General features: G+C 36.5%; 2 protein-coding genes and 8 non-coding genes across 10 annotated transcripts; 4 read left to right on the plus strand and 6 right to left on the minus strand.

Moving 5' to 3' along the window:
- The first annotated feature begins 1585 nt into the window (after window positions 1–1585).
- Or56a (Odorant receptor 56a) lies at window positions 1586–4843 on the plus strand. Its single transcript, XM_064680544.1, has 6 exons — window positions 1586–1892; window positions 1948–2378; window positions 2438–2653; window positions 2720–2821; window positions 4183–4335; window positions 4396–4843. Exons 1-6 carry the CDS (start codon window positions 1586–1588, stop codon window positions 4450–4452), a joined length of 1266 nt encoding a protein of 421 aa, XP_064536614.1. The 3' UTR covers window positions 4453–4843.
- Window positions 4844–5639: 796 nt separating this feature from the next.
- LOC135427220 (5S ribosomal RNA) lies at window positions 5640–5758 on the plus strand. The gene has a single exon (XR_010436013.1). It is a non-coding gene; the product is annotated as a 5S ribosomal RNA (ribosomal RNA).
- Window positions 5759–6413: 655 nt separating this feature from the next.
- On the minus strand, window positions 6414–6485 carry TRNAD-GUC (transfer RNA aspartic acid (anticodon GUC)). Its single transcript has one exon. It is a non-coding gene; the product is annotated as a tRNA-Asp (tRNA).
- A 5146-nt stretch (window positions 6486–11631) lies between these two features.
- TRNAE-UUC (transfer RNA glutamic acid (anticodon UUC)) lies at window positions 11632–11703 on the minus strand. Its single transcript has one exon. It is a non-coding gene; the product is annotated as a tRNA-Glu (tRNA).
- A 351-nt stretch (window positions 11704–12054) lies between these two features.
- Window positions 12055–12126, minus strand: TRNAE-CUC (transfer RNA glutamic acid (anticodon CUC)). The gene has a single exon. It is a non-coding gene; the product is annotated as a tRNA-Glu (tRNA).
- Window positions 12127–12481: 355 nt separating this feature from the next.
- TRNAE-CUC (transfer RNA glutamic acid (anticodon CUC)) lies at window positions 12482–12553 on the plus strand. The gene has a single exon. It is a non-coding gene; the product is annotated as a tRNA-Glu (tRNA).
- A 193-nt stretch (window positions 12554–12746) lies between these two features.
- TRNAE-UUC (transfer RNA glutamic acid (anticodon UUC)) lies at window positions 12747–12818 on the plus strand. The gene has a single exon. It is a non-coding gene; the product is annotated as a tRNA-Glu (tRNA).
- Window positions 12819–12986: 168 nt separating this feature from the next.
- On the minus strand, window positions 12987–13058 carry TRNAM-CAU (transfer RNA methionine (anticodon CAU)). The gene has a single exon. It is a non-coding gene; the product is annotated as a tRNA-Met (tRNA).
- Window positions 13059–17736: 4678 nt separating this feature from the next.
- On the minus strand, window positions 17737–17810 carry TRNAI-AAU (transfer RNA isoleucine (anticodon AAU)). The gene has a single exon. It is a non-coding gene; the product is annotated as a tRNA-Ile (tRNA).
- Window positions 17811–18862: 1052 nt separating this feature from the next.
- LOC135427071 (thioredoxin, mitochondrial) lies at window positions 18863–19475 on the minus strand. Its single transcript, XM_064680498.1, has 2 exons — window positions 19237–19475; window positions 18863–19171 (listed from the first exon to the last, which is right to left on the minus strand). Exons 1-2 carry the CDS (start codon window positions 19404–19406, stop codon window positions 18919–18921), a joined length of 423 nt encoding a protein of 140 aa, XP_064536568.1. The 5' UTR covers window positions 19407–19475; the 3' UTR covers window positions 18863–18918.
- Between the last annotated feature and the right edge of the window lie 118 nt (window positions 19476–19593).

Below are 19593 nucleotides of genomic sequence, written 5' to 3' on the forward strand. Positions count from 1 at the left end.
AATAGTTCATCTGTTTCACTAGCTAATCTTATTTTAAGTTAAAGCAAAGTTGCTTATTCACTCATAACACATCAGTAATTGGAAGAATTTGTATATGTGAGTTCAAGTTTTGTGTCTGTTTGCAACTAAGCCTTTCTTGTTCTCCTAATCTGTGTAGCATAAAAAAAAGTATACTACGTAATATAATAGTTTCAACTGGCAATCCCTCGGCCCCACCCTACCTTGGAAATTGTTGTTCTTAACTTGGAAATTAGATTTGCATGTTACGCTCGCTGGCACCTTTTTGCCAAAACTTTGTCCACAAGAACTAACTGAAGTATCTAAACAAAAGTCTAATGTCAAATGGTTTTAGTGCACAGCATCTGCATGCGAGTTAAATTTCGTTAGTGAAATTCAACTTTATGAACTTTTCTGCAGGCTCTGTTTTTTCGCCTTTTTCTTAGTCTTCTTCTTCGTCTTCTTTGCATTGCCTGTGGGGTATGTTTTAGTTTTCTTTTTTGACATGTTTTTGACAGTGCTTTTTCTTTTTAATAGGTTAATGTGCACTCAGCTTGAGTTAAAAATATAAAACAATGGGGCAGGACATGAAATAATGAATATATTCAAAGGCATATAGTATAAAATAACATGTGTACTTATCTTATTTTCTGGTAGCAAATCCTACTGATAAATAATGATGAACATACAAATTGTGCTGAAATTGGTTGCGAAACACCAAATTATTTTTCACAAGGTTTCGATCCCCACTAGCTTTCTTATTTTTTTCAGAAAATTTTCCCGATCAAGAGACACAAAGATACTCTAATTGTCGAAAGAAGCGTCTATGCATTAACCCTACCCACACAAAAGAAATAAAGGATAAGCATAAGAGGTATATGCATTGACGCCTGTTGACAATTCCACTAAATTTGTATCTGCTAAAATTTTCTTTTATATTATAAAAGAAAGCATGTTTACGGGGGTTTGATCCCCAAACTTCGTGCGCAATTCACTAATAAATTGCCTATGTTCGCATATGTCATTAATTGCAAATCAAAAATTTAGGAAAATCTATGTTCAAAACGTTTTTTATTTTTTTGGAATGTCGGAAAATAAGGTGACTTAGTTTTATTATGGATAAATCATTAAGAAAGTTCCCTTTTTAAATTCTATTCAATTGTAAAGCCTTTGTAATGTCTTGAAAATGTTGAGTTAATAGTTTGTAGACATAACTTATAGAATTTAAAATGAATAATTATAATAATTAACAATTATACCTTTGTATTTATGTTAAATAGAAGCCCTTCACAGAATATATAAATATGCTTTATTTAAATTTCAAGTTTAGTTTAAATTGTAAATATGATAATTGCACGATTTGTCACATTTCCCCTGGAGAACTGTAACAACTGTTAACAAAAAGCAGGCAGACATTAAATATAGTTAAATAGCAGCTATTAAATGACAATTACACACTATGCAATTTTCAGCACCTTAGATATTCAAATTGCGGTCCACTTAGCCGGGGAAATGGAAGCGTTGGGCGAGGGTAAACAAACGAAGGCTATAAAAGGCTAAAATTATGCCCCAACCGGACACAGTCAAAATGTACAAGGTGAAGGAGCTGCAGCTAACGCCGGATAGCTTTGACAATCCCATTTTTCGTATACACTTGCGCTGCTTTCGCTGGTACGGATATGTGGCCTCCATGGACCAGCGTCATCCGTGGCTGTCGCTGATCCGCTGCACCATCTTCACCTCATCCATTTGGCTGAGCTGTGCCCTGATGCTGACGCGCCAGTTTCTGGCCCGTGGCTATGAGAATCTCAATGATGGCGCCACCAGCTGGGCGACAGCGGTGCAATACTTTACAGTGTCCATAGCCACACTAAATGCCTATATGCAGCGGGAGCGTGAGTAGCTAATGAGAGATCTAAACGACCGTTGCTAAATCCAAGTCATGGTCAGGCGTTGTCTCAATGCTGCGCACAGCCCATGCGGATCTGCAGCAATTATTGCTGGAGGCTGATGATCAGGAGTTGGATTTGCTGCGCACCACCCAACGCTATGTGAGGACTATAACAGTTTTGCTGTGGGTGCCGTCGGTGGTGGCTGGTTTTATGGCCTGGTCGGATTGCATTTATCGCACCATCTTTTTGCCGCAAACTGTTTTCAACACTGCCGCGGTGCGCCGCGGCGAGGCGCAACCGATTTTACTCTTCAAACTCTTTCCCTTCGGCGAGCTGTACGATAATTTTTTCATCGGCTATTTGGGTCCATGGTATGCACTCAGCCTGGGCATTACCACAATACCACTGTGGCACACCTTCATCACGTGCCTCATGAAGTATGTGACCCTCAAGCTGCAGATACTCAATAAACGTGTGCTCGCCATGGATGTGAGTACATGTGTGTGTGTTTGGGTATTGCAGCTTGAGCTAGTTTTGGCCATTTGCAGATTGAACGTCTAAAACCTGAGCTGGCGCCGCAACAATTAACTGTGAACGAGCTCATCCACTGGCAGCTGCAGCTGTGCAAGTATTTTGTGCAGGAACAGCGCAGGATACGTGCATTTGTCAGGCAGATCGAGCAACTCATTCGTATTCCTGTCATGGCCGATTTTATAATATTCTCCATACTCATATGTTTTCTATTCTTTGCACTGACTGTGGGCGTAAGTTTTTCACAGATTTTTATTTAATATTCTTTCTTATTTTAGTTTATTTTTGATATTTTTTAGGTGCCCAACAAAATGGATTATTCGTTTATGTTTATCTATCTGTTTGTCATGGCCGCGATCCTGTGGATATATCATTGGCATGCGACTCTCATAATTGAATGTGTAGGTTTTGATTCTATTTACTTATTTATTATTCATGAATGATCGAGTAAGTACTTAATACATTGACAATAGTAAAGCTAAAAACCCAATCAGCACACAAAAACATAACATTCACACAATTGTGACTTCAATTACCCCTTCAAATTTTAATCGTTAAAAAATTTTTAATATTAAAATGCTTAGTATGTAAAAATGTTGTGTAACAGCTTTTTTGGAGCTCCCAAATGTGGGTCTGCAAATTTTTCAAATTGAATTGTGTTTGAAATGAAATCCGAAATCTTTTCGGATAATTTCGTTCGTACAAAAAATATTGCGGAATACGTTTGGGCACACGCTTTAAAGCATCAAAACGCTATAAACACACAACTAATTTTGATTTTGTCCGTGTATACGGATAATCAAAAATCCCGCTACAACAATGTCTCATAAAAACATTCAAAAATGTCATTTCTATTTATTTTAATCAAGATATCTTTGCTATTCCATAGAAAACAATATTCCTTTATGCCTCTGCCCCACTTGATTTTTTTGTATTATCCATGAGCTAAAGAAAGGGCTTGCGGATAATATAAGTTAATTCCTACAAGATATCCTTTCTACAAAATCCATTTTCTTTTAATTCTTTCGCCAAACGTGTATTTTATTATCCATAACCTCAAGAGAATGATTCTGGATAATAGAAGTTAATTCATCAATGTATCTTTTTTATTTCATTAAATACATTTTTCATAAAGCCTCAGCCAAACTTAATTCCGTATAATACAGGTCAACTCTAACAAAATATCTTTTTCATTCAATAAGAATCCGTTTCCCTTTTATGCCTCTGCCAAACTTGTTTTACTCTACTTTCCATAAGCTAAAGAGAAGATTTCCTGAAAATTGAGGTAAATCAGGCTTGATAGAGTTAAAAAATAAACCACTCAGCATGCCAGCTAACCGTTCTTCCCAATCAACGGAGTTCCATATATTCAAGGCTTAAAAACGTTAACTAAAGTTATCTGTTTTTTAAAAGTGATATACATTTATTCCCAATTTTGTATGCCGATCCCGAGATAATAAGTTCAACTTTCAACTTTTCATTTGTTTCTTTTCAATCTATGATTCCATCTTTAATGAATATTCTCAATGAATATCCTATTTTTCTTAGAATAAATTCTAAATTTAATTTAAAGTTATATGTAATATACTTCCAGTCTCTATATTATATGCCAATCCTGAGATAATCTTCCACAACTTTTAATTTGTTTCTTTGCAATTTGTGATTCCATCTTTAATGAACATCCTGATTCTTATCATGATACCTTTAACCATTCATTTTCTAAGATAGTTGGCATTTATTTCGAATTGTATTTCAATTGCAGCAGAATGAATTGTGCTTTGCCTTTTATGCCGGCGACTGGTACAACTTCAGCCTGCCGGTGCAAAGGATGCTGCTCTTCATGATGATGCACGCCCAGAGGCCGTTGAAGATGCGCGCCCTGCTGGTCGAGCTGAATCTGAGAACCTTTCTAGATGTAAGTCAAATGATTGCATTATTGCTTAAACATGTTTTAACTCTTTTTTTAATGCCACAGATTATGCGTGGCGCTTACAGTTATTTCAATTTACTGCGTAGCTCGCATTTGTATTAGCTTTTATTTTCTGCTCGTCGTGCCGCTAATCAAATGCCGTTGCGCTTGTCAACTCGTCGTTTGGCTAACATGACAGTTAACATGGCTTGCAATTCATTTGCCGGGAGGGTTGGGTGAGAGGAGAAGTAGAAAAAAACGCATGACAGACGAGTTGGCAAAATGCTAAAACATTTTACAGCGCAAATAAACGTGATGGGCTGCTACTCAAAAGCCAATGTCAGTAACAAGCAACATCATTTATCACTTTTGAGTTACGTATCTCGCTGGCAAGCGAATGTCAGGCGCATTGTGTGTGTTTTTATTGTTAAATTGTATTCTTTCAATGGCTGCTAGAAAACGATTTTTGCACTTTTTACTTAAGCGTAAGTATGCACATGCCACTGCCAGAGACCCAGAAACCACCGCCACCCGCCGCAAATACAATATTTGCTGCCTTAGTTCTAATTGTCTGGGGGGTTTTCTGGGACTGAATTTATGCGTCTGGTCTACGTATATTGGAAACGGTCCGAATACGTCAAGCCACCACCAAAACTAACCGAATCAACCGAATTGTTGTGCCCTTGGGTGTATTTTTTAATAATATTAAGAGTATAGAGACAAAAGGAATGAAGCCGAACCGCACTCAAAACAACAACCCACCAGCCAAACCAACAACAATAATAAACACGCATATTGTTGCGGTTATTGCACGTCCCGGGGATTATATACACAAAGTGGCTAAATGGCTGATAAAGGCGCACGCTGAGTGTCTCCCAACGCAACACATAGAAAAAATGCAGATACTAATGAGTATTAATGGGTTCAGGCCATGGCAGGTATACTCAACCCAAGGGTAAGGGTGCGTGTGGGGTGACAACTACTCTTAACAAGCTACAGGCAAAAAGGGTTGCTCTCCAGCTCAGATATGCATCTCTAAAATGTGAGCTGTTGATGTGGAAACAAAGAAACACTTTTAAGCATTCAAACACGGGTAGAAAGCGCAAGTTATATTTAAAACATATATATTTATAAAAAATATATAAGATTAACAGAGAAATGTTTACCTTTTTGGCTATCTCTCTTGTAAAACTATGAGCCCCAAATCGCACTGTAGTAGCATATCACAACCATTTTAAAGGCAGCAAAAGTTCACTTGTTATTGTTTTAGATGTCCATCTTCAAGTTTATTCTCTAAGCGGTCGGCATTCGCCAACGACCATACTACGCTGAATACATCGGTTCTCGTCCGATCACCGAAATTAAGCAGCGTCGGGCGCGGTTAGTACTTAGATGGGGGACCGCTTGGGAACACCGCGTGTTGTTGGCATCGTTCAAAACTTTTTTGTTGTTACTCAATTAAACTGTATATTCAATTGTTTTATTTATTTTTTAAATAAAATAAATCGTATCCACAATATTTCTGTTTGGCCCATTTCCCTTCTTTTACACCCTACCGTTTGCAGTATATGCGTTATTTTGATTTATGTTAAACATTTTTTTTTATATTGGTTATATTTAATTTGTTAATAAATTTATTGCTTCAAAATGGAAAACGTAGTAACCAGAGTACACAAAATAAAATTAAAATAAAAAAATTGCAATTTTACCTACCGGAGATTCGAACCCAGGTGTCCTCAGTATGAAAGCCATTGACATTATAGGCATGAATTAAGTTTTAATATATAAAATAACAAATATATGAACCATTAAAGCATATATGTATATGTACATAAAAAACTAAATCAAATCAAAAAATTTAAAAAATCTTAATCAAATTTTATAAATATAAAGAAACATTAATGATGAAGATATGCTGTCCTACGGAGCGTTGGGCCTTGGTCTCGCAAATGATACTTAACATACTGGAGTTAGTAGCATTAAGTATTTCCTATTATGTTTTCTGTATTTACTTTAAAATCCCATTTCAATAAAAAAATATTTTTTAAAAATAAAAAAATTAAAAAAATTATTGCTTACACAATCTCCCCGACGGGGAATTGAACCCCGGTCTCCCGCGTGACAGGCGGGGATACTAACCACTATACTATCGAGGATTGTTGACGATGGTTGACGAAAACTTGATTTTGTGCTGAATGCGATGGTAACAGTTAGGGCATTTGATACATTTGGTACGTAGAAAAATAAAATTCTATAAATAGACTACGAATCACTTGCCATTTCCAATTGCTGCCATCTGTTGCGGGCTATTTTTAGCAGTATTGGCAAATTTTTTATGGTTTTCGCTGCGCTGCACGTTTTGCGATTATTTATGACATTACATAACGCACGAGAGTAATGGATGTTCATTAAACACAATGAATGTCATGCAGCCGACTCCCCTAGATGCACACGTACTATATGGGTGTACATACATATGTGCAGTCACAACCCTCTTTGCACAGCTAGCTCTTGAGATGGGCCATTAGTCACCCTATTTTTCAGTTTTGCAAAAAAAAATTAAAATTTTTTGCCATTGTGAGCGAATTTGCACACATGTAATGAATATTTACCATTACAAGCCAACATTTCTTGATTACAAAACCGAAAGGAACTGAGCGAAGGGCGAAAAAAAATAAACGACAGCCTGACTAATTTGCAATATATATGTATGTATGTGTGGTACATACATGCATATGAAGGATATAGAATATATTATAAATATTTATATTCATTTTTGTTTAAGGAAATTAGGTAAAGAAAGTCGCTCAACTTTGGGACGCTTTGCCAAAAAATACAGTTAAAGTTTAAAAGAATAAAAAACGGCTAATAGATGATAGATGATTTATAAATAAAAGTATATACCCAATACACGATTTTTAATAAAAATTAAAATTAAAGCAAACGTCTAATAGATGACAAATAATATAAATTAATATTTATAATAAAAGAAAACGCCTAATAGATGATTTATAGTAATATAATTTAAAATGTTTAAATAAACGAAAATACACAATAGATGATTTATAACAATATTATTTTAAATTTCTTAATTAAAGAAAATACCCAATAGATGATTTATAAAAATATTAATTAAAATTTATAAGTTAAAGAAAACGCCTAATAGAAAAATATCCAATAAATCACTTATAATAATTTAAAGAAAATTTATAAATAAAAGAAAATATCTAAGCAACGATGGCGCATAACTTAGATAGACATCCTGAAACACTTTATTTATTATATTTTTTTTATTTGTTTTTTAATTGGATTATAATTAATTTTTCTGCATTTCTGCCCAAATTAAGAAAATTTGAAAAATATATCAACATATTGTAAAAAGCGGTTTCCTAATATTGAATTATTTATCTTTAGTACATTTGCACATGCAATACTTTTAGTTATATACAGACTTTTTTAAACAAATTTTATGTTTATCCAAAAACATCACTAGTTTATCTGAAGAATGTCAGCCAACTGCCCCCTGCTGACAAATGTTCTGTAAAATTGATAAAAACAAAAAAAGACAAGAGTTCCTGCAAATTCTTAGAAAAAGGCAGCCAACTATTTCAGTGTTCCAGGATCTCTATCTTAACCATTCCCAAAATTCGAACCAACCAAATATTTCGCTGGCTACGTGTCTAATTTAAAGAGTTTTCTTTCTGTTCTACCCGCACCCCAAAGTGATAAAGCAGGGGCGTGGGCGTGCACAGGGGGCGTTGATATGGGCGGGTCAGTTGACGCTATTGTTTTCATAAGTTATTGTTATTGTTGTTGTTGTTGTTGCTGTTGCAGTTGTTGTTTTGGCATGTTTATTGCACTGTCAACGGCAATGCATGAAAACTTTTAGTTAGCCAAGTTAGTGACTGTGCGAATGTTTTTCGAATGTTGGTGACAAACCCGCATCGCCCCTCTGCGCGCTTCTCAGTTACACTTTTTTTAACATCGACCGTAACTGTTAATGTGTTTGAAGTCAAATTGTTTTCAGTCACGTGACCGGCAACAGCAACAACAACTGTGAACAGCAACAGCAACAGCAACGACTATATTCATGATTAATCAGTTGCATTTAAATATGTATTACGTATATTGCCTGGGCGGGACTGTCGTCCCACGACTGCAGCCAGTTTGGGGTCTCCATTTTTTCGGATCCTTCAACTAATTTGTGTGTTGACTTTTGTTTCGCCAAGCTTCGCTGCACATTTCGGGACAACAGATGGGCCCCCGCCACGGGTCATCGCCATGATTAACATTCAACATTTAACATTCAAGCTACAACTTCATTTTATGGCGCTGGACAACAAATCGCCGTGCGTTAATTATATTTAATAACCAGACGCGTAACAACAGCTGGCCAAGTTTTTAGCGTGTGTCGCCTTTACTATGCCCCATAAATGTTTAATGGCCTAAACACTTAACGTGCGCCGTGAGTCGACAACTGCAATGGGCAGCTAGCAAAAACAACTATAACGCAAGTTTAAGAGCCTTTTTTTCAGACAATTCAATTAGGTTTTAGTTGAAAGCACAAAAATGTATAGAAGATAACTTAAAGATATGATATATAATCTCTATATATAAAACTGTTTGTCCTGACTGACTGACTGACTGACTGATTGGTGATCAACGCACAGCCCAAACCGTAAGAGCTAGGAAGCTGAAATTTTCACTGTAGCTACCTTATGTGATGTAGGTGCACGTTAAGACGGGTTTTCGGGAAATTCGACCCGCAAGTGTGGCAAAATCGCGAAAAATGTTTGTATGTAACTTTTTTGTTTACCATCCGATCGGCCTCAAACTTATTTTCAAAGACCTTTGTTCAAATTAATTTAAGGGGTGTTTCACACTTTTCGAAAAATCCGTTCCTCCTTGGTGGAAATGGAGGTCAAAAATTTGGTGGGTGACGTTTCACGCTCAAATTCGTTTCCAAAGATCTATAAGAAAAATCATTTGATACGTGTTTCACACTTTTCGCAGAATCCAAACTTTTTCGGGTGGGATGCGACTCAAAGATTTTTTGGGCGAAGTTTTAAATTGTGTCCGATTTGCTTCAAACTTATTTTTAAAGCTCTACATAAGAATGTAATGAATACGTGTTTCAGCGATTTGGGAACAGTGGTAAATTGGCGGAAAACGTTTGTATGAAAGTTATTTGTTTACCGTCCGATCAATTTCAAAATCATTTCAAATTTGTTTGAGAACATTGATTTAATAACATACGTGCCACGGGCAAGGCCGGGCTATACCCGCTAGTATATAATATATATAAGCCTAAGTTTATTTTTTAAGAAATAACAATTTTAAAAGGACGTTAATATTTATATTAATATAAAATGAAGTAAATAACTAAATGTTTAAAAAATCATTTTTTATAACTTTGTACCCTCTTTAAAAATATTTAACATGCGTCAATCAGAAACTTTTGTTGTGTTTAATTTTGTTGTTTTCTAGTACAATCAAAAATATAATATCTATTAAAAAACTATCAAAAGGAAAAACGAGAAAGAAGGGCTATCTTCTTGAAGACCGAACCATTTCATAATACTCATAATGTTTACTCGTATCTAAGAAGCACAGGGAAAATATTTAATGCCGAGTATGGTTAAGACATCATGAAAAGTTTTTCATCCAAGAACCTCATTTAATATAGTGGTCCGATGTAAATAAGATTTTGCATAAATGTAGGAGCAAAGTGAAACGTGTAAATACCGAGATTGCGTAAGCTACCTCAATAGACAAAAAGTTTTTCATACAAGAAACTACTTTTGGACCGATTGTTCCGATATCAATCGAAAGGACAGACGGACATGGCTCCTCCTATGCGTTACACATTTCATGACATTATGATCTCTACAAAGGTCTAACTAGATGATAATACTTTCAGAATAAGTCAGAGAATACCCCTCTCCGCTTGGCCCGAATGAAAAAGAGATTGAGAATTTACTTAGAAAGTTTTCTGTGTCTTAGCTAACATATTATTCCAACTGCTCTTTTCATTGTTAGCTCTTTTAGATTTAATAGATCTTAGTTATTTCTTATATATAAGCCTGATTTCAAAAGCATTTAACCAGCTTCAAAAGCTTGTTTTTTTTGTCTACTTCCCATTGGTTTCTTTATAAATGGAGTGTGCTGTCCAAATAGAGATCATTGTCGACAAATTGCAATTTGGGTGTTTTTTATACGACTTTTATTTTTGCGAAAAAACACAAAATTGTTTTCATTTGATCGTTTTGGATGCGCTTTTTAATTTAATTTCCGTAGGCCGCGATGCACTTGAAACCGCTTTGCACAGACCAAGAGACACACACACAACACATACAACACTCACATAAACACACGTGTCGGGGCTTACAAAAGCGCAGTCGAGTTGGCGAGCACCCAATACGTAAAAACCGAAAGCTCAAACTCAAACCGCGTGGCGCCCGCTTTCATGCGCTTCGTTTAGCAAAGTGGATGTTAAGTGTAATGCGATTTTTATGTAAATTTTCGCCGAAAAAAGAACAGAACACACCACACACAGACAAAATGATGAGAGGCTGGCGGCGGCGGCAACAGTTCTCTGATGATTTCGTTGCCACGGTCACGGGTACCCAGACAAACGGGTCCAAAACAGGCCGCACCCAGTACTTCAGCAACAACCAGTCAGTCAGACAGACGGGCGAAACTGACTGGGCAACGGGCATCAACAAGCGCACAGACAAGTGTCAATATGCCATATGCAGATATGGCCGCCCCTTCCGCAACCTCAGCACTTTGCCAAAACATCGTGCACCGCAGTTCAATCCGCTCAACACACCCAATTGTAAAAAATATATTTTCGCATTGATTATTTAGAAAGGAATTTTGTCATTAGTTAGAGACCATCAGTACAACCGACAATTCTAGGCAGGAGCAACCCCGTCAGAATCGTGGTATTCAATTATAATCACAAGAATCATAATTTTGTATCATCAACTGGCCTTTTAGTATTTGGGTAGAACGTCAGTCTACCACTACTAATGACAATTGTTCCGTGCCAAGCAGCAAGCATACCAACGAACCGGTGCTAAAACCAATTGAGAATTGTACGGCAGAAAAAGTAGAAAAAAGAATATACGATCGCTGTGCGCACTACATGCGCAAACATTTTTATAAGTGCTAGAAAAAATAAGAAACTTTCTTATTTTGAATTCTGTAACGCTATTTCAAGTATATTTATACAATTTAATAGCAATATAAGAATAGATTTAAATACTTAAATCAATAGAAAAATTAAAAAAAAATTACTTCCCATACCGGGAATCGAACCCGGGCCTTCTGGGTGAAAGCCAGATATCCTAGCCACTAGACCATATGGGATACACCTAACCACGCAGCATAAGATAGCTTTGTCATATTCACTGAATCACTACAAATTGAATTAACCACAGTTTTGGGTTCTTGATGCTGTATGTATATTACGCCTACTATGAACGTATTTTTCAAAAACTAAGTAATACTTTGTGAAAACAATGATTATCAAATTATAATTAAGATGAGTGAAAAATATAATTTTTTTTACAGAATTTAAAATGAGCTGAACCTAATTCATATCATTTGTATGCATTGCGTAATTCGTCAATCGTGACCATAAACTTTTTTTATTGAATAAAAATACTTTGTCAAACCTTAACAAAAAGATTAAAATTAATAAAAATAAATTCCATTGTCTTCCCATACCGGGAATTGAACCCGGGCCTTCCGGGTGAGAGCCGGATATCCTAACCACTAGACAATATGGGAGATGTGTGCTTCGCCGCCAAAAGCCGGTTTTATAATTATTATCAGCCAATATATGTTTCAAATATTTTGAATGAGATATGCAAATCATGATGTACTATAAATATAGCACACTATTGTTAACTGATGTTTAATTATGGCGCACAAAAATTCTAATTCAACGGCTTGTAAATGTTATTTAACTTGTGAAAATTCAATTTTCTTGTTTTTAATCAAAACCGGCTACATTAATGAATATTTAAATTCAATGGTGCCTTATTTTATAAAGGGGCTTTCTACAGCTCAAAAAGTTGATTCTTAATGGTACCATGTATTGTTGTCAAACTAATATGCCAGCTTAAACACCAGAGCGAACATCTCCCATATTGTCTAGTGGTTAGGATATCCGGCTCTCACCCGGAAGGCCCGGGTTCAATTCCCGGTATGGGAAACGCATGTGAATTATTTTTTATTCGCACCATAATAAAGTGAATTGTGGCAACAATTTTTTGTTATGTTTTGACAGTTAACATTTAAAACAGGTTTTAATGTATTTTTAAGTTTATTGATTTAATAAAATCCCCAAATTGTCTGACGTGAACGACAGTACATTGAAATATGTTATTTGGCATAATGCTGTTTAATCCCATATGGTCTAGTGGCTAGGATATCTGGCTTTCACCCAGAAGGCCCGGGTTCGATTCCCGGTATGGGAAGTAAATTTTTTAGTTTTAATGTAAGCAAATTTTACAAAGTCCCACAAAATATAAAATATCTATTAGCATAAGAACTTTTCGTGAATGCTGAACGCATGTTTGAATACTTTAGTGATTTTGGCAAACATAAAAAGAATGGAAATCACATTTTTCCATTTCGGTACCCTATAGCAGAGCAAGGTTTCGATCCTCGGACCTCTGGGTTATGGGCCCAGCACGCTTCCACTGCGCCACTCTGCTTGTTGTGTGCAGTACAACTATTGTCCCAGTAAAGACAGTGACTGCTCACAAGCCGTCTGCTGTAAAAACTTGCTAAGGCAATTGAGTAATATTTTCCTCTCTCTCACACACAAGTACACTGAGTGTATTCTCTCACACTCACAGTGAGCAGCCACTCGACCACGACTCACGTGGATTACGTATTTACTTAGCTGTGGCCACACACACAACGTTGACGACTCTTATCGGCACGCTGCATACGGACACTGCTTGCGTTTTCCTCTACCGTTGCCACTTCCCACCTCTTTTAGTTATGATGCTGCTGCGACAATTTTTGCCTGTGGCACAAATATGGCTTTAATAAACGCGAGCGGCCCGCGTGCAATTTCCTGTTGGTTTTTGGCTTCTCTGTTTGCTCTGCTCGCAGCGGCCACGCAGTCTGCAAACTGACCTTAAAGTTTGCCAAGGGTTGACTTAAAACGACTAAAAACAGCAGTGAATCTAGGAAAACAATTTTAAACCATTTATTTAAAAAAAAAAGATATTCTTTTGTGTGTAAATTTTAATTTAGTTTTGTCAATATGCAAATATTTTCGCAATTTCTTTAAAAAGGTTCTTGAGGTTCGAACCCGCAGCAGCTCGTTTTGTTTATTGAGAGCATACACATTTTTAAATAAATGAAAATGTCAACAAAACAAATAAAAAAATGCATTTAGTTAAGCAAAAGGCCCCTTACCTCGCATGAGGCTTGAACCCGCAACTGCTCGTTCAGTTAACTATAAATGAAAATGCAAATAACATAAATTTTCCAGAAATCTCGTTTATCAATTCAATTTTAACAAGTGCTTTTGGCAAACGTTGTAATATTTTGACATATTTGTTACTTTTGCAACAATCAAGCTCAACTGCAGCGTAAATATGATTTGTATGCAACTAGTTGTTTGGCCCATCGAAATAAATTTGACAAATTTGTCAATAAATTCAAAAAATTTTAATTAATTTTCGCGCGCCACTTTAAAGGCTGCCGCCAGCCAGACACTGCAGAGCACAAACAGAGGTGAAGGACTCCCACTTCTGCTCTTCGGCAATGCCCATTTCAAATGGAAAATGTTCAGAGACCGCAAACACTAAATTGCAAATAAATTTGTTTAAATATGCAATGGTAAAGCGTCAAGTGTGTGTGTGACTGGCAATGCCACCTGCTAGAGGGAGAGTAAGAGGGAGAGAGCGAGAGAGAGAGAGAGCGAGGGAGAGGGAGGGGTGAAGTAGCTGCGACATGAGACAACGACAACGTGCGCATCAAATTTTAATAGGAAAACCCCCAAAAAGTTGCAAGCCACAAAGTCCATTTCCATGGCGCCCCTCTAACCTCATGGCACCCGCTCCCCCTGCTGCTGTTGCAATTGCTGTTGGCTCTCGACATGCCTGATGTACGCTTTTTGGTTTTGGCCACGAAGATGTTGCATTGACATTGAATATTGATGAAAATAAATCGAATTTCCGCCAGGCAGCCCATAGCCCATGGCCACAGCCGGACGAGACGATGGATTTGGTTGCCAAAAACGAAAAAATGGCAAACCGAAAAACGAAAAAAAACCATGCAAAAACTGTAGAATATCTTCATATGTATAGCTCTGTGTCTGTTTATATTGATTGCCAAAATGGTTTGAGCCGGCAAAAAGGGTTCCGGCTGAATACAGTATCTGCTTGAGTGTCAAAATGTGTGCGGAGCGTTACGAGGCATTTGCGGTTTTAGTGATTCAAAGTTTTGGCCAGAAGACAAATGAATGACGTTCGATATGGTTATAAGTCTGGAACGTGTTTGAGGGACAAACATCGGTTAGTGATTGGAATATTATTTTAGAATTTCTCATGGAACAGTCTATGGGGCTTAAGTATAAGAGAGGAAGAAAGAATGTTTGAGAGATTGAGAGAGAGGAAGAGAGAGAGAGAGATAGATAGAGAGAGAGAGACAGGGAGAGAGAGAGAGAGAGAGACAGACAGAGACAGACAGAGACAGAGAGAGAGAGATAGAGAGCGAGAGAGGAGAGTTAATTGCATTGACAATTAAAATAAAAAGTTTAATCCAAAAAGTTCTAGATGTACAAATTTGGATTCATTTAATAAAAAGAATCATAAATTATTTTGTAAAATAAATATTGAAGAACTCAATTTCTCGCTTAATTTACTCCAATTAATATTCACTCTTTGCTTACTTTTAATTTGAGTTATTTAAATTTTTATGCGCAATTTATTTTTTTGTTTCAGTCAATTAAATATTTATGTTTTAATTTTTATTATATATATTCCATTAATTAAATATTACTTTATTTATATATTATTATAATCTTTTATATTTATAAGCCACATTTTATATTGTTTATATTTCCAATCAAAATACAATAAAATAAATAAATAACTCGTTTGAAAAACATTATATGAGTATAAGAGAGATTATTAATTCCAGGCCCCAATTTTCACAAGATGTTTATTTTGAGTAAAGTTAAGTTAAGCTAAATTATCCAAATAAATAAATCTTTCAATAAACATGCTGAATGAACATGCCTGCTTATAGCAGGCTTTAACCTACACCAGATATTTCTATTGAATAAGGTAAGTTAAGCTATATTAAATAACTAAATAAGTACATAAAAAACACGGTCGATGAGTATAACATAAGATAAGCTATATTTAAAACATGAAATAAACCTTTCAAGAAATATTCTATGACTACAAGACTTTTTCCAGATACTTCTTCTAGGAAGTAAAAGATAAGTTAAGCTAAATTAAATTAATAATAATAATAATCAAGTAACATACTATGAGTATTATAAAGCTTATCTTAATAACAGCCTTTAACTTTCACCAGATTTTTATTTATATTTTCATTTCTGCCATAAAGCAGCTACTCGATACTCAATGTGTAACATTTGAAGAGAACTTATGAACCCCACAAGAGCTGCATACATAATTTTATGATTTTTTAAACCGTTTCGCAAACAGCTTTTCGAGCCTCGTTTCTACCCCCTAGACCCCCCCACCCTTACCACCACGCTGAAATTGCCCATTGATGTTGGGCATGAAGCGCCGCAGTTAACACTTGATTTGTATTTAAAAATTATTGACCAATTCATGGCTGCTGATTAAGTTTGTGTTTGTGCTTGTCAAGCGGGGGTGGCGGGTGGTGGAGTTGCCTGAGGCAGGGCGGGGAAAGTGCGTTTCCACATTGGCAACCGATTGATTTTTGCAGCCATAAGGCTGCAGCGAGGACTACTGGAAATTGCATAAACGCCACACCAGTGCGGCCCATATGAAAATCCAATTTTCCAGTGATTGATCATACACACACAGAGTGGCGAGAAGGGCGAGTTGAGTGTGGCGGGAGGTAGTTAACCACACACAAGCACACACAAACACAGACACACACATACATAGACACACGTCAAGTTGGTTTGTCTGCTCGACTATACGCAAAAATAATGTAATTAAAGCAATGTTTGCATAATAAAAATTAATATTTGTTGCATTTTGTGTCAGAGGACATAAAACACACACGTACAACAAACAACACACACACACCCACACGCACACACACACTTACACACACACACGGATACACTAAAAGTCCACGCGATGTGCAATGCATTTATAGCCACGCCCACCTCTTTTACCTGTTTACCTAGGCGGCAGCACAGTTGTCTGCAGGCCGCTTTATGCGGGCTGTCAAATTCAGACAGTTTGCACACATGATGTACACCGCCCCCACCCCCCTCGCCAACCACTCCCCCTGCCGATTAAAAACACCCCAGCTTCAAAAACCAAACCCAGAGATTTGCTGCTGCTTTTGCTCCTGGAGTCCAGCCCTTCTGTTTGTTCAAGTTTCGTTTCAGCAAATTATGTTCCAGCATATGGAGGGGATTTACGCTGGCCAGCACTGGAAACACTGGCAACACTGACAACACTGGCAACTGAGTGTTGTCTGGCGTCGAATTGAGTGTCTGGACTGTTGCATTCGACGTATGCAAATATTGAAATAAGTCTTAATTGAATACAAATACTCAATTACATTGCGGCACATCTATTTTGTGGGCCCAGCACAAACAGTTTCCCATACACAAAAAAAAGTAACTCTCCTTCTTTTCCGCTGGGTAATTGTTCCACACTTTTACTTTATAATTTCAATTTTGTTTATGGCCATGGCCATAAGTGTCGTCGGTCTTTAGACAGCCTCCCTTCTCAATCAACCAAGCAAAATGGGTATGGTAATCTGTGTGTGAGCATGGCAAAAGGGTTAAGGATTAGTCTGTCGTATTATGTATGCGGGCTGTGTGATAGATGAAACGAGTCCTTGGGCAAATATTTCGAAACAAGGAAGAGGCAATAGACTTTGCTTTATTAAGCTGCAAGCTAAAAGCGTTTAAGCAAAATAATATGCATGCAGAATGAAGCTTAAAGTACGTATTAGCACGCAAAATTTGCTAGTTAAGGTGTATTCACTAAATGCATGTATTTTTTGCTTAAACGATAGTCATTATTTTTAATGTATCATAAATAATTTGGTTTAGTTTAAGTGTGCACAAAAGTATTGTTATTTATTTATTAAAATTTCCGGTATTTAGGTGTTGGAAAAAAGAGTAAATTATAAATAATTGCATTCAATAATTTTCATATTAAAAAATGAAAAAAAAAAAATCGTATATGGCCCATGGGGGGATCGAACCCGCGACCTTCGCGTTATTAGCACGACGCTCTAACCAGCTGAGCTAATGGGCCAATGTGACATGAGGATGTTTATAGGGCTACTCCAAATAAATGTAACCAATTATAAAGAATCTAAATAAGAATTTTATATGCGTAATTACTATAATTATCCTCACTAGAGATAAGATTGTTTAAATTTGATTTATATTGAAAAATAAAAAATATATATTTGATTGATTTATTTTTGGCTTATCTATTTGATTTCTGCGTAGGTTAATGGCAGCCACATGCTCAACTAAATTCTATTTTTGCATCTATAAGTATTTACTCAATGCCATTTATATGAGTCATCGAATGGGTGAAGCTACATGAATAGATACATAGATCATTTACACTTTTATTACATTTGTAAATTTTCGCAAATTCAATAATATTAAGAAGCCCATGAAAATCTCGAAAAGTTCCATGACAAAAACTAGACTAAGAAGCTTAACTTTCAGCTCAGCTGAAAGCTAGTCTCATTTCATATACGCAATTTTCGCTGCATTTTCCATGATGTTTGGGGAGCACAAGGACTCAATACTCGCTTTATCCATTGTTCTCGCATGACATGCATCTTGAAGGCTATGCACTAACCGAAACACACATAGATAGACCCCAACCAAGCAACACATTTGACACTTCATTAAAAAGCAACATTAGCAAAATCAATTAGAGTGTATTCCCCAAGCACAGGACAACAGTGGCGCACATAACCAGCAAAAGCAAATATAGATGGATAGATACATGGACACACAAACACACAGAGAGAGCAGTGGATGGGTATCTCTAGATACGTAGATAAATGGCGAGTTTCAGTAACGTTGTTGTTTTTGGGCTAGCGCAAACAATTGAGAATACACCGAGATATACGCATTGTATTTGTTGTTGGTTCAACCAACTCTTATTTGTTTGAGAATCGGGCGAGACAAGAGAAGCGAGACACGAGAATGGAGAATGAGCAGGAGTTGAGCTGAGACTTTGTTTGCATTTTGAATTGCCGGCGCCGATATTTGCACTGGTAAATCGCCAGACGGCAGCTCGTTAAAATGGTGAAAATTAATTAAAAACGTGTTTGTTCGATATTTGTATTATGAAAAACAACGTTTATTTTTTTATATTCACTAATATATATATAAATCTAGTTAGGGGAACAGTTTTTGATCACTTTAGCGAGCCAATTTCGAATATAGTCTGATGTCTGCAGTCCAACCAAACGATTAAGCACCTTACCATTGTGCATGACGAGAAGTGACGGCACCGAACCCACATTATAATCCAGTGCCAAATCGGTAAATTCATCTATATCGACACGGGCCATACGGAGACGGCCCCTCTGCTCTGATATAATGTTTGCTAGACGAGGAGTGAGCGCCTTACAGGGCGTGCACCAACTATAGATGGATTAAAGATTTGCAAAATTTATCGATGATCAATCGGTATCCGAAAACGCATTTACCTGGCATGAAAATCGACCAACACTGGCAACTTAGAGCGCTTAACTTTTTTTTCAAATTCTTTCATGTTAGCTACATCAAATATGGCCCGCTTTGATGGTGAATTACGATAGCTTCTGCTTAGTAAATGTTTTAAAAGTCTCAACTGTATGGAGTTCATTTTTGCCGACATTTTTACAAATTTTGATGTGAACTGTTTTTTGTTCTGATCGAAAGCGTTACCCAATATATAATGAGAAATACAACTAACAAAGTACAACTCCTAGGAAGGTTGCTTTGACTTACTTCTTAGAGCCTACTATAAACGCAAATTTGTACAGATTCTAGAGCTTATTTTCGGATCCTAATAAAACTAAAGT

The sequence above is a fragment of the Drosophila montana genome, unplaced genomic scaffold (assembly GCF_035044405.1).
Source record: "Drosophila montana isolate Dmon_TW-CO22-7 unplaced genomic scaffold, ASM3504440v1 contig_2127_1, whole genome shotgun sequence".
Lineage (NCBI taxonomy): Eukaryota > Metazoa > Arthropoda > Insecta > Diptera > Drosophilidae > Drosophila > Drosophila montana.